This window comes from Lethenteron reissneri, chromosome 17 (genome assembly GCF_015708825.2).
Source record: "Lethenteron reissneri isolate LAM-NWPU_2019-01 chromosome 17, ASM1570882v1, whole genome shotgun sequence".
Taxonomy (NCBI): Eukaryota; Metazoa; Chordata; class Hyperoartia; order Petromyzontiformes; family Petromyzontidae; genus Lethenteron; species Lethenteron reissneri.
The window spans coordinates 12478683-12493632 of NC_083795.1; the positions used below are offsets into that span (position 1 = coordinate 12478683).

A 14950-nucleotide genomic window follows, 5' to 3' on the forward strand; every position below is an offset into this window, starting at 1 on the left:
CTTTTAGACGTTCACCGTTTATCGAGAATAATTAGGAGGATTTTATTTTTTCACTTTGCAATTATCGTGCTGGGAGCCACGAAGCAGTCCTTAAAGAGCCGCAGGTTTGCGACCCCTTGGCTAGGGCCAGGAGTAGCCCAGGAACAGAGTTAGGGCCAGGGATAAGGTTAGGAGCAACTTAGCGTTATTGGTAGGGCAACAGGCAGGGGTTAGGGTTATGATTAGGTGTATATGCATGGGTAATGTTAGAGTTACAGCCAGGGTTAGTTGTAGGCATAGGTAGAGTTAGGGCCAGGTAGTGGTAGGCAGGAGTGGGGTTACTGCTCGTGCGCGGTTGATTAGGACTATGGGTGGGGTGAGTGTCTGTTTGACTCGTGTCGTTGATGTACAGCTAGTGTGTGGTGTAGGTTAGAGATAGTGCTTCATTACCTCGTTTGTTGGGGCTGTGGGTCAGGTTGGTGTCTCGAAGGCGAGCGTGCTAAGGGTACGCTCCTTGCGTGGTTGGTTCGGTCTCGGACCGATCGATTCGTTTGTTAAAGCTCGAGGTAGAATACGCACGCTCACCAACGCCCCCGTTCGTGGCGCAGTGCTTAGGCCACTGGGTTGCGAACTCGGCCCGCCTGAGTTCGATTCCCGATCAGGGCCACTCAACATCGGTGACAAGCGATGGGCCTCGCTGCCCTCAGTTGGACTCAACCCCTGAGGTGCATGCGCCTGGTGCGGTGCGAGACCCTCAGCAGTGGGAGAGACAAAGACGGCCGAGCGCGGTCCTGGCCACTACACGCCCCTCGTATGGGGTAGCTGCTCACTTGGCGCAACAAACCTGCGACGGCTATTCACGGGGGGGGGGGGGGGGGGGGTCTTCTACGTTCTTGTGTATCACGTGTCTTCGTGTGTGTTAATTGCATCAATGCTTATGTATCACCCGTTATGTCGCCTGATGAAGCTAGTTGTAATTATTGGCGTGACGTCGTACTCAGATTGCAAATGTTGTGGCTTGGCTCTCCAACACACCGGTGTGCTGTACTAGTACACTACACTATACACTACTATACACTACACTATTATACACTACACTACACACTAGTGCTGTACTAGTGACGAATTGGCCACGTTCTGTTTACGTGACAACCCTTACTAGTTGGCTGTATCGGGTGGTGGCGGGTTTTAACGACACATTTATATATTTACGCGATCTAACCTCCCAAAAAAAAACCTCTTATGGAAGCCACAACGCTCTTTCACACAATGTCCAGCATGTATCGTCCCGTTGCGTTGTGTCCCGTGCCAGTTTTGCCTTCTCGATGTCGCGTGCGGATGTTCTTGTTGTCGTCTATCCTAGGGCTCGCTTGAAACGGAGACGTTTAAACCTCCACGGAATTATCTCCTGCTCTTTAAAAGAGTATCGATTGAACGCAAGCGTGGTCTTCCGGATTGAGACGCGCGTTGAACGCGTCTCATCCTCGACTTTCGCCACGCACCACTGCGGGCATGGTCCGGAAACGCATTACGAGTCGCATCGTTTGCTTAACCTACGACAGCCTCACGTTCAAATTGCAGTTGACACCATCCCCTTCATCCGTTCAATGTTTCTGCAACTTACTTTTGTCACTCGGCCGTGATCAATCTAAACATAATGGGTTGACGTTCTCCAATACTGTGCTGTATTTGAAACGTCTCACGTGACGCATTTGTTTTTTTCTTTGATTTCCAATTGCTCTTCATTGCTGCTGCACTTAATTAGCCTTTTTCGTGATAAAAGTCAACTTTTGCAAATGAGATTCTCATCCCGGTCTCTTGAGCGCTCACGTGGTTCAACAAATCAGCTTCACATGATGACGATGATGATCTTGGGCAGCACAGGCGCTGTCTCCGGTGGGGGGGGGGCTAGGGGTAGTCCCCACCCAGTCACCTCCCGCAGAGGAAATTCTGTCGCAACGCAGCCAGCGGCTGAGTAACTCCCAACACTCAAGGCAATCCACATTGCCAGATATAATAGTTGTAAGCATTATTATACAAAGTACTCGTGCTAATAATGTTTGGGCGGGTGGCGCGGTGGTTAGCGCATTATGCTATGAACCTGGCGACCCACGAGTTCGATTCCCGGCCACGGCTACCATCAGTGGCGAGTGATATTCGAACCTGTTCCTACTCCCGCACAACCTTCCCCAGCAGTGAGGATGACGACGACTTAAACCGTTGAAGCCACCAACCGAGATAAAAAGCTGCAGGAAGAGTTCCCCCCCATATAGCCTTTAACAGACTTAAGGGCAAGTGCTGTTAGCGAGCATATTTGAATGTCGGCACGGCACCCCAACGAAGGGGTGGTTGGTTAGCACCACGCCCGGCCGTCTTTGTCTCCCTGGTAATTATGTTCACACACCGCACTAGGTATTCATTTAAGGCCTAGTGGAGGCCCAGGACCGGTCCAGTTCATCGTCACTGATGTCGTTCGTGAGCAAGGAATCGAACACGGAACGCCGGGTTCACAATAGCGCAGTGCGCTTGCCACTTGCACCACCGCTCCCCACACCACGCACGCGCGTGCGCATTCGGAATGCACTCCAAACACGAGGCAAGGGAAATAGAAATCATTTACGAGTTAGTTTTATTTTTTCAATTGCTTCATATTTTCTGTTTAAAAATATGTACAGTACACAATAAGAAGGGGTATTTGGGGGGAGGGGGGGGGTCGCTTCGTACCGTATTGTACATTCATGCCGTGTGGCGGGAGGGGGGGGGGGCGAGGTGGGGGGCGAGGTGAGGGGGCGAGGTGGGGGGGGGGGCGAAGGTGGGGGGGGGTCGCTTATACAAAAACCCAAAGCGGCGAATACAAAACTGCGGGGAACCAAACAGAAGAAAAACGTTCACGTATCAATCGCGCATAGCAAAAATACAGCACGCGTCTGCAAGGCATAGCAAATGACATAGCCACAATACTGCATCTCCACATACAAAAATAAGTTTGGCTGTGTTTTTTTCCGTGTTACGTTCTCGTGTGTAAATGTAATTGTCTCTTCATCGCACGCACTCTCTCTCTCTCCCCGCTTAAAGTCTCCGTGTGCATTTCATGGCGTTAGTTTCGTCTAGTTAATATGTACACAACAAAAATACACATTTTTTTGTTATATATACAGAGGACTGTGTAGAGGGGGTGTGTGGGGGAGAGGGGTATGGCAATCACGGGTAGTGGCTTCCACTCGGACAATCACTGACTGGACGATGGAATAAAACAACGACGATAATAATACAAACTTAAATTATTCATCCAAGAAAGCCTCCGAGTCTCAAAAGACTCAGTCTTTTTTTCACGAGGATGCTGTATTCTGGGGATTTTTTGGCCAATTCCTGTTTTTCAAATAAAGGAGTGGTTTTGTGTGAGTGGGAGAAACCCGTAGGACACCCCTCTTGGGGGTGGGGGGGGAAGAACGATTTAAAAAAAAAATCCGCGTAGAAAGATTCGCGAATACCGCGAGCATGCTTGGGAGTTTCACACGCAACTCTCTGCGTGATCCGCTAACCATCCATTCCGAGGCACTGGATCGTAGATGCGCGCGCCAGCACGGCTGGTGTGAAGTTGGCAAAACGATCTCTTAAAGCCGACGGCAGAAAAATAAAAAAAACGGCAAAAATAAAATGACAACTCATAGAGTTCCATGGAGGCTCCGAGTACCTTTGCGTGACAATTGATGAGGGTGCATCAATGATCGTGACGATGATGACGATTTTTTTTTTTATTCAACCGTCCACTCGAGGAACCGAAAGTTTAAAGTGTAGAAGTGGTTTGTGGCGAGGACCGGTCACGTGGGTGACCCGAGCGACTTGCATTTTCACTCGAGTACAGTCGACGATAGTACCTGCGAAGGCAGTGGTAAAATGTTCATCGTTGCAGCCCTATTTTGCGTTTCTATCGGCTTCGTCGATTTTTCATGGGGCGAGAGGAGTTAGGGGTGCAGCCGATGGCGGTGTGCGTCGATCACAAGCTGGCTTCTTTTCCTCTGAGCGTGGTTCGCGATGCGGATTCATTCACTCACGCACGCACACACACACACAGACACGTTCACATGTACGCACGCACGTGCGCGCGTGGCGGTGGAGATGTTAAAGAGTTCTCAAAAGTTCGTGCACAAACCGCATGCGACATTGACGCGACATCGGAGCCACTGTGCGCTGCTGACACTCTCTCAGTCTCTTTTGCCTCCCTTCTCCGCCTCTCTTTCCACAGCGTCGTTAGCTGTCGAGTGCGCAGGCAGTGCAACTTCACCCGGTGCCCACTGCCCACCAGGCTACATTCTCTCTCCGTCTCTTAGACCCTCTCTCTTCCTCTTCGCCCACTTGCGCACCGACGCTGCTTCTCCCCTCTCTTAGTCTCTGTCTACCCGGAGAGCCCCTTCTCCTTCGTGGAGTCTTGTCTTGCCCGCAAGAGTGTCTTCACACGACTTTGTCACCTCCTCCTGCTGCTGCTGCTGCCAAGGTCGAGGCAGAGGGGCAGGGGCACGTGGGTGGCCGAGCGGCCTTGCCCCCACCGCCCCCCGGCTCTCGGCGAGTGGGAGACGAGAACTCAAAAAAAATGGGAAAACTGAACAAACGACCACAACAGAGCGGACGCGAAGGCCGTCGCCACGGCCTGCTGCTTTCCCTTCCTTCAGCACGTTCTCACGGGCACGATGGACGCCGAGGGCAGGGAAGACAGGGTGCTGCCCCCGAACTGCGAGCTGCCGAACGACACGCCGAGCCCCGAGCTCAGCTGGCTGGGCAGTGACGACACAGACGACAGCGACGACGACGACAGCGACGACGTCACCGACGATGAGGACATCAGCGAGAGCGACGCCGTGCCGAAGTTGATCTGCATCGGCCCGCACGCACTCGAGGAGAGCATGCCGCTCGCCAACGTCAGCGACGACGGCAACGGAGTCGACAACGACGACGACAATGACGACGACGAGATGGACGGCGTCAAGGAGGAGGTCGAGTAAGAGGTCGAAGAGGAGGTGGTGGAGGACGGGACTGAAGAGGACGAGGACGAGGCGGTGGCGCTGCCGCCGCAGACCTGCAGCCCGGCATCGTCCACTTTGTTGCCCTTCCTCTCCTTCTGCTTGGCGTGGATCTTGGTGTGGCGCTTGCGCTCGTCGGAGCGCGCGAAGCGGCGGCCACACGCGTCGCACGAGAACGGCTTCTCGCCCGTGTGGGTGCGCACGTGCGTCGTCAGGTGGTCACTGCGGCTGAAGCTGCGCATGCAGATGCGGCACTGGAAGGGCTTGTGGCCCGTGTGGATGCGCAGGTGGCGCGTCAGCTCGTCCGAGCGTGAGAAGCGACGCTCGCAGCCGTCCGCCGGGCACGGGTAGGGCCGCTCGTGCGGCGGGGTCTTGCACGGCCGGCTGGCGCGCTGGTGCCTCTGCGCAGACTTGCGCGGCGGTGCCATCGGCGGTGGCGCTTGAGCCATCTGTGGCATGGCTTGCTGCTGTTGCTGCTGCTGTTGTTGCTGCTGCTGTTGCTGCTGCTGCTGTTGCTGCTGCTGCTGTTGAAGCTGCTGCTGTTGCTGCTGCTGCTGTTGCTGCTGCTGTTGTTGAAGCTGCTGCTGAAGCTGTTGTTGTTGCTGTTGCTGCTGTTGCTGCTGTTGCTGCTGCTGCTGCACAGCATTTGAGAGGCCGACTGACCCTGGCTGAGGGTACGGGCTGCAACTCTTCTGCGGGAAGGGAATGAGCGACTTCTGGTTGCTGTACGCCTTGATGGCCTTGAGCGGAGTAAGCGCCGGCTGCGGCTTGTGCTCGGAGAACACGCTCTTGAGGTCAGCGGGGAGGCCCAGTTCCTGCATCGGGAAAATCTGCGCAAAGTCGCTCACGGTGGTGAACGCGGTGGACGAGTCGGCGCACTTGACGCCTGCCAGCGTGTACTCGGGAGGAGGCGCATACGCGTGCATGATTCCGCCGCCACCCCCGCCAACGCCGCCGCCGCCGCCACCGCCGACCATGGGGCTGTTCATGTAGATGGGTGGCGTGAACTCCATGGTGTCCCCATAGCCCGAGCTCGAGACGCCGTACAGCTCGTCGGCTTCGCTGGGAGACAGGGAGCCTGAAGACACGCTGGGACATTGAGGAGACACCTGTGACTGCATGGACTGCATCTGTCCCTGCTGCTGTTGCTGCTGCTGCTGCTGTTGCTGCTGCTGCTGCTGTTGCTGCTGCTGTTGTTGCTGCTGTTGACTCACGGCAAGCCCGGCTGCGTTTTGGAGGAAACTGAAGAAAGGTTCGGTGAGACAGCTCTGCATGCCAGTGCCGTTGTCCTGCAGCGTGATCTTGGCGATGTAGTTGAAGGGTTGTGACAGGCCCGACAGCTGGTTTCCGCACTGGAAGCTGGACGAGTAGATGTCCAGCTTTGGGTTCACGGTGATGTCAATCATCGCGTCTGCGTGTGCACATGTCACGATACAGTATAGGTTAGGACATGTCAAATTCGGTTCACGTACAGTACGTACATACATACACACGTGCACGCACGACACATGCCGTGTATTTATGTAATAGTACATTTACATCCCTTTGTCCTACAATACTGGATTAAGGCTTCTGCTGCATGCTGGTTATGATGGTTGTTTGACCATACTTCACCATGGTGGTCATTGCGAGTATCGGTGATGGAATGGAGCGGGGGGGGGGGGGGGGATGACGCCGGGGAGATAGCAGCGAGGGAGCACCCAGAACCGGTGGAGATATCAAGTGATGTGTCAGCCATGGCCCGGAATCGAACTCAGGGTCCACACGGTTTATATCGCCAACCGCTGCACCACCGCTCCCCCATAGCTAGCGTACTGTATATATATATAAACCCTACACATAAAAAAGGCGGCGTTGTGTAAAACAATTCAATCTGCGTTACGTTGCACGGCGCGGCTATTGAGCCGCTGCACGTGTTGATTGGAATGAGCGGCGCGCTTCGTGACACGTGCATTGCTCTTACGGCTCTCGGGAGAGTGAACCTGGGGTTAATGCCTCATCATCGCCTCTCTCGCTACCCCCCCCACTCTCAAACCTATGGACATTGCCAGTTGCAATCCCACTCACTCAGCACCAATCGCATAAAGCACACCACTTGCGGCTGCTGTTCGTCTAAGCTAACACGCGAATTCATCAGTGCTGCAGCATTGGTGGTGTATTGCTGCTCGAATTGTGGATACTGTGCATAGCTTCTGCTGCTGCTGCTCCCCGCCTTCACCAATCCCGTGCTCACCGGCGTGGTGAAGTATGGTCAAAATAACGCGAGCGGGGAAGGCGCTCATCCAGCAGTGGATTGACACCAAAACGGCAATGCGCGTGCATGTTGCAGCCGTGGCTTATGCACAACGCAGCACATTGTGCACGCACCACCGCAGGTGAATGAGCGAGCGGGTCAATAGACGCGTTTTGCTGTCCATTGGAGCAAAATAAAGACCCCCCGCCCCCCCCCCCCCTTTAACCAGCGCAAAAACACCTGCCGTCACGTTTTAATGACCTGTTATCCGCGATGGTTAATGGACCTGTTATTCAATGTGTCAATACATGGGAGGCGTGTTCACATCCAGCGTGTGCATCAGCGGTGTGTGTGTGTCAACAGCACACACACACGTGCATCAGCGCACACACACACACAGTAGACATGGATATTACAAATGGGAGCCTAAAACTGCGTCCCGGTGTTTCACTTAGCTACGTTTTACAATGCACCGGCTTACAAGGCACGCATACAGTCGAAACGATGCAACTTTTTTTCCTCTCTTTCTGTAGCAATCGCATATTTAAGATGCAAAGCTCCACCTTATTCCAAACCGGCGTAGCATTCGCAATGCGTTAATACAAAAAAGAAAACACTCAAAATACAATCCACATTCTGTAATATATTCCGTATAATGATTACCCCTCTCCTCCCTCCCCCGGCGGGGGGGGGGGGTCCTCGTTCCATCTCTTTCGATCATCCACGTGTTCCACGTCCCCTTATCCCATGGGAGAGCGCATTAAGAGGGTGGTGATGATGATGAAGTCGTAGGGTGGAGGATGACAATTTGCTCGGTTCGCGCAGCATCAAACCCAAAACCTACACGTGTCAACTCCCCCACCACCCACCCCACATGTCACCTCTCTCTCTTTCTCTCACCTGAGCCCTGAAGCCCCAGGTGGTCGTAGGCGTCCGCGGAATCTCCGGGGAACATTGGCTCCCCTCCGGCCGGCTCGGACGCCTGCTGCCCGTGGTCCATGGCTTCGGCGAGGTCGGGCAGGGAGATGGCGAGGCTGCTGAGAGACACGGGGACCCGCTCAGCCTCGAGGGTTGACATCACCGCAGGGCGGACGATTGCTCGGTTGGCTTCGCCTTGATTTGCTGCTGCTGCTGCTGCGGCTGGTGCCGAGCCGTGGCGTTTGTTTTTTGTCGTTTGCGTGATTTGTCAACATGCGCTATTATCGTATTTTTTTTATGGTAAAATCAACTAGCGCTGTTCGCTTCAAGGACGATTGCGGGTATTTTTGTTGTTGTTGTTGAATTATTACGGTGCAAAAATCGGCCGCATTTTATCACACTCGTCCCGCGAATTGTTGTTGCGTTGTTTCGCTTCATCAATTATTATCCCCTTGAAGGCGCTTAAATGACGGGACACCTTGCAACTGCTGCTGGTAAATACGACTGCTGCTGCTTGCAAGCCGCTCGCCACCGCATCGACTAACCCCTCCAAAAAGCAACCTCCCCGAAAACCAACAATCAACAACCACCCCTTCACACCCCGACCCACGCACGCCGCGTCAAAGAGCGAGCGAGCGAGCGAGGAATTAAAAACTTTAAAAACTACAACCGCGTTCCGCGAGAGAATTTTCCTCAATGAGCCGAGCGGCGCTACGAGGCCGCTACTTATACCCGCGGCCCCCGCCCGACGCGGGGCGTGACGTAGATGCCCATATAAGGCCCGAGGCCCGGGCGCACCGAGAGCCCCGGCGCGCCCGAGCCTCCCCCCACCCACCCACCCGCCGCCGGTGCGCGTGACGTCGCCTTCACGCGCCACTCCCCCCCCCACCAGCAGCGGCGGACGAGTCCACTGGCCGCCGGCGGGGAGGGAGGGGTACGGAAGGATACGCCTACTGGAGACGGTGGCGGCAATCGCGAGATTTGTCGCCGTTGCTGAAATAGATCGCATTGAGCTGCTGCGTTGTCGCTGACCGACGCCGTCGTTGTTGTCGATGGAAATAGAGGCGAGTTGTTACGCCGCGCGCACGCTTTCGTTTATGTCGGTACCCCCCCCCACCCGTCCCCTGTTCGTCGTTTGGGCTCGTCCGATTTCGGAAGTCCGTTGGCCGTATATGGTTAGGCGCCGGAAACGGGGCGGGATCCTTATATGGCAGTCGGTTCCGGCAGGGGCGCGGGACCCAGCGAGAGGAGTCGCGGGCGGAAATATCCTTATAAGGAGCTCACGTCCGCTACGTCACGCACCGTGCCAGCAGCGAGCGGGGAGGGAGGGAGGAGCGGGGGGCGCAGGGAATCCGTGTGTGTGGGGTGCGTGTGTAGGGTGTACGCTGTGTGAATGTATGTCAGCGGTGTGTACGTGTTTGGCTGTGGGTATATATCTGTGTGTGTGTGTGCATGTGTATATGAACTGATTTTGTGTAGCGGTATCTATGCGCGTATTTGCGTGCGTAGGACAATTTTTTTTATTGAGTCTCCCCTAGGTCAGCTCAGCCTAAAATGCTCACACATCGGGATGCAAGGGCGATTAAACAAGGATAATTACATATTAACAATCTGCTCCGTCATTCACCTCTTAAGACGTGCACGCTAACAGGATCGTTATGTAAACTCTGCAGTCTCTATAACGCGCAATCGGGCAATCTTCACCTTTTTATCACGACAATTATTTTATTATTATTCTTGTGTTTTCAACGTTTGCATGGCTGATGTGGGAACCCCCTGTTAGATGCTGCATCAGATCAGCGCTGACAGGACCCGTGTGTGCGTGCGTGCATGAGCGTGCGTATGTGTGCGTGCGTGTGTGTGCGTGTGTGTGTGCGTGTGTATGTGTGCGTGTGTATGTGTGTGCGTGTGTATGTGTGCGTGTGTGCGTGTGTATGTGTGCGTGTGTGCGTGGGCGTGTGTGCGAGTGTATGTGTGCATGTGTATGTGTGCGTGTGTATGTGCGCGTGTGTGCGCGTGCGTGCGCGTGTGTATGTGTGTGCGTGTGTATGTGTGCGTGTGTGCGTGTGTATGTGTGCGTGTGTGCGTGTGTATGTGTGCGTGTGCGCGTGTGTATGTGTGCGTGCGTGCGCGTGTGTACACGCGTGTACGTGCATCTTCGTGAGCGCGTGCGCGCGCGAGTGTTCCCTGCACTGCATTGCATCTTCTACAGAAATAGACAGCAAATAACAACAAACACAATACATTCACACACACCAGACGCACGCGTCGCGGGCTTTCGATGGCACGGCACTATGGCAAGGGCGCGTACCCTCCGTGGCAATGATTTCAAAGCAAGCCAGCAGCATGTGGACGTGCAGCCACACTCACGCGAGATTTGCATACCTATAATTATCGGAGAAAATGACGCGGATTCTAAACTCTCTGCCATAATTGGTCACGGGCTAACAACCCCCTTCTTAAAAGCCAAGCATTTGGCAAGCCTTTCGATTCGATGCGATGTCTATGTAAAACACGTTCGCATCTCAATAGACGCTGCGTGATTATATAAACGAGAAAAAAACCCGATGTCAACAGAAAATAAAACAACGTATTGCCTCGTCGGGATATTCCGCGTTTTAAGGACCGATGTCTGGGTTCGAGACCGGCAAAGGAGCCTCCGGGTTTGTCTACGTGATCCGAATTCTGCTCGGCGGAGCGGGGGATGTGATGGGGAGAGTGGGAGGGGGTGAGAGTGGGAGAGGCAGGGAAATGCCCGTGCAAGCAGCAGCAGCAGGAGGAGGAGAGATGGAACAGAGCGGAGATTCTGTAAACCACAAGTCTTGCAGCACGCTGACGAGCTCACATTTGTTTTCTTACCTCGTCAATGCGTACGTTACGCGTCGCGTGAGTGTGTCTGTGTGCTTGGGTCGGTGTGTATGTGCGTGCAGGTGGGTGGGTGTATGTGTGCGTGTGTCCCTGTGTTTGTATGTGCGTGTGCGCACATGGATGCTCGCTAATAGCACTTGCCCCAACGGTCTGTTGAAGGTGCAATGGGAGGGGTATGTCTTTGTGTATACTCGATACCTATGCATACGTTATGTATATGGACGAACTGTGGTGCAGCGTTTGGCGCACTGCCCTACGAATCCGACAACCTGGGTTCGATTAATCTTCTCTTTAAATTGATACCCAGCTGGAGCAGCGCTGTGAGCAAAATCTGCACTGCGCGTGAGACAATGACCGCCGGGCATACACCTAAAACACATCTAGCTTTAAATAACAATCAGAAGAATAACACAATATAAAGATGCAGCCCTGACATCGCTTGCTCTCTCCACTGTTGGTGCATAGTGCTCCACTAAAGAAAGGGCCTTTGGCCCACCCTTCTTCCACGCTGGCTAGACTTGTTGAAAAGGTGCGAATACTCAGAATCAGGAATCTGTATTTATGCTGGAGGAACACGGTGAGCTCCAACGCTCCGTTTTCACAGATGTCCAGTTTATCCCACCACACGTGACCTGCCGAGTAACTCTGAACACAGTCATACTGCTGGGTGGAAGTCCAGCGTGCTCACCATCACACGGCTGGTGGCATTCCTTTGACATTTTTTTTTGTTGAAGGGAAAAATAATCGCCTTGATTCTGGATGTAGCCTTCCCTGGATGTATATCCCTCCCTTTATCCCAGGTCTCCCTCACAAAGAGATGTCTCGTCTCAATGGATTACTGACAAGGCACAATGCACTTTTGTAAAACCTATTGTGTGCCGAGATTCGGCACAATAGGACACTACAGCGTCATGAATGTCTCGGTCCTGGATATGAATATACAGCATCAGTACGCTGTTTGGACCACGTGCCTCCATTAGTCTACTTGTTGGTATCTCTGTAAACCAAGCGACTCCGTAGTCTACTTGTTAGCATGTCTGCTGGACGAAGGCCTCCCCAAATCGCCGCCATCCATCCTTCGCGAGATGCAACAATCCACCCAGCACGTGCACACGAGGCGATCTCCTCCCTCCGTCTCAGCCACGGACGTCCCTTTGGGCTCGTTCCCACTTCAGGCTGCCACTCCGACGTTCAACTCACCCAATTGCCATCGCCCCTCGCGTCTCTTCGCCGAGAATGAACCCACAGAGATACTTTAAAGCCACAGATCCCACGTTTCTCCACCGTTACATTTACGTATTGCGAAACCTCCTCTAAGCCACGTGTTCCTCTGTGTCTCCATGCCACCACAGGCATGCGCGCGCATCATCTCCATGCCGCCTCTACCTCCAAGTTTTATTCATGGCCAGTTGTCAGAATTCAACGCATCACGACACTGCAACGGCAGCTGGCTGCGTGTGTACACAGACGAAGGACCCCCGCCGTGTAGACTACAATAGACCGTTGGGGCAAGTGCTGTTTTGCGAGCACCTACTGTGGATACCACGCGTCCGACGCGGACTGCTGGGGCATCGGCTGGCTCGTCACGGCATCGTTGGTGGCGGCGCGCGCGAGTGAACCCGAGGCAAATCGTGGGCCCGAAACGATTCTCCCTCCCATCCTCGCGATTCGATTAATTATGAAGATTTCGGAATCGGGATTTGAATGTTTAGGAGGGTTCTGTGATGTGTTTTTTGTTTATATAGCCGCTACACTCCTCGTTGTAAGTAGGGATGAATGTCGGTTTGACGAATTAGAGATTAAATTTGAGTTAAGAATCGGTTGTTTTGGGGGGGTTCAACACCGTCGTAAATGTAGCGGCCACTCGTAGCTGCGGGACTCACGCGAACCCATTACTCTACATATTTTGCATGTTCTCCAGGTCCTCCGGTATTTCCCTCCACATTTAGAATCAACATGCGTTTCGAGTATTTATTTTGCTGCTCTACATTTCCACATGGTAAGCTACTTCGTTGAGCTATTATTTGTGACCAGGTCGCTTCTGAAAAATATCCATACAGCTAAGTGGGCCATACGTGGTAAGATAAAAAGTTTCGTTTATCTATGAATCTGCAAAAAATGTCGATCCTATACGCACTTATCGACAAAGAAGGGTTTATAGATATCAACGATGTATCGTTGTGCACGTGTCGTGCGTGATCTTACATGAACCGACGAATCTATTGTAATCGATATCAGCTCGTTACGAATCTCCCTCCTCCTCCTCCCACGTTTCAAATCAGTACAGTGGCGACGGTCGCGTGTGTGTCAATAGAGGAGACCTTTGCTCGACTCGACGTTTTTACTGCTCTCCGAGCCGCCAGTTTTTGCGGTTTTACGAGCGACTCAGCCTCTCCGTGACCCCTTACCTGGCCGTCTTGCCCAAGTACACGTCTGTGGACACACGTTTACGATTATTATTATGACTAGCATCCCCTCGGACGAGTCCGAACCGTCCGTTCGTCCCTCCGGACGCGATGTCCTGCCAGCCAGCCAGCCAGCAAAACTCGATCATCAGCGGTGTGAGAGGGAGGCAGAGCCCTGGGTCCACCGTTCGGGTCAGGTCACGGGCCACTCGTTCGCAATGCGTGACGCGGTCTGTCGCTGACCGCATCCACTGAGTGGGGTTGTAGCGGTCGCATTGGTCCCAGGCTATATTCTACTATTGTGCATGGTGGCTGCAATGCGTTCAGGAGCTCGATGCGAATGTCAATGTTTGCTGCCGGCCACGGCGAGAGGGCTTCAGCAGAGAGAGAAAGTTCGTGTCGCTTCGCTGTTCCCCCGGTGAAGGAGCGCAGGCTACAGCCGTTTAACTCTATCTGTCCAGAGTTTGGGTAGCTTGGCCACAATCACACTACTATATACGGTGGCTTGATTTTTTTTAATGTATCTCTGGGGTTTTACGAGTCTCCATGTTATTGTGTCTCTTCGGGCTTACGATATGGTCCATAGTTTGGGTCGCATGCCCACAATCGCAGTACTGTGACTTGTCTTTAATGTACCTCTGTGTCGCTATGCGTCACTATGTTGCATGTGTCTCTATGGGTTTTATTATAGGGTCCATAGTTTAGATCGCATGGCCGCAATCGCACGACTGTACTGTGGCTTGTCTTTCATTTTTAATTCATGAAGGAGATGTTCGCATCGGCTCAAGCTGTCGAGCGAGGTCGGCCACATACGGGGACCCTGTCCCGGTGTAGAACCTGTTTCGCCAGGGCCCGTGGTGACCGGACCGGGACAGTGGACAGCCAGTTAACCTTCATCGCCACAGTGGCTAGGAGATGTTAACTACCTCGCCTGGTATACAGCAGGTCGTGGGTTCGATTCCGACCCTCACGCCTGATGCACACTTGAGATGTGTATGTCTCCCTCCTCGTGGTGGCGTGGTTTTTTCTCCGGGTCCTCCGGTTTTGTCCCTCGACATTTAGAAAGCATGCGCTTAGAGTATTTGGCTGCAATTAATTTCCACATGATAAGCCACTTGGTTAAGCTAGCATTTGCGGCCAGATCGTTTCTGAAAAAGAGCTACATAGCTCAGTGGACCTTTACCTGGGGGGGAAACAAAATCTAGTTTATAGTTTTACATAATTTAGCAGCCGTGGTTAATCAGCTGCTGGATGGAGGCCTCTGCTTAACCGTCGCCACATCTCACGCGATCTTGGGATGTGATAGTCCACTTCGTCCCCATGCACATCAGATGATTTCACTGCTCCATCTCCACTTGGACGCGTTCAATCCCTTGGTTGCCACGTCCGTCAATCTTCTCGACCATCGCCTGTTCTAATCAGTGACGTGTCCTGAGAGTGGATACTTCATGATCCGAAACGTGGCCTCTTTTATATACATACATTTCCTGTTAAGGTCACAGTGTTATAGAATTAATGTGTTTTTTTTT

At 53.3% G+C, this 14950-nt stretch overlaps 1 protein-coding gene across 1 annotated transcript; it reads right to left on the minus strand.

Moving 5' to 3' along the window:
* Nucleotides 1-2591: 2591 nt before the first annotated feature.
* LOC133343503 (early growth response protein 1-like) lies at nt 2592-8855 on the minus strand. The gene is made up of 2 exons (XM_061553163.1): nt 8131-8855; nt 2592-6408 (listed from the first exon to the last, which is right to left on the minus strand). Exons 1-2 carry the CDS (start codon nt 8306-8308, stop codon nt 4646-4648), a joined length of 1941 nt encoding a protein of 646 aa, XP_061409147.1. The 5' UTR covers nt 8309-8855; the 3' UTR covers nt 2592-4645.
* Between the last annotated feature and the right edge of the window lie 6095 nt (nt 8856-14950).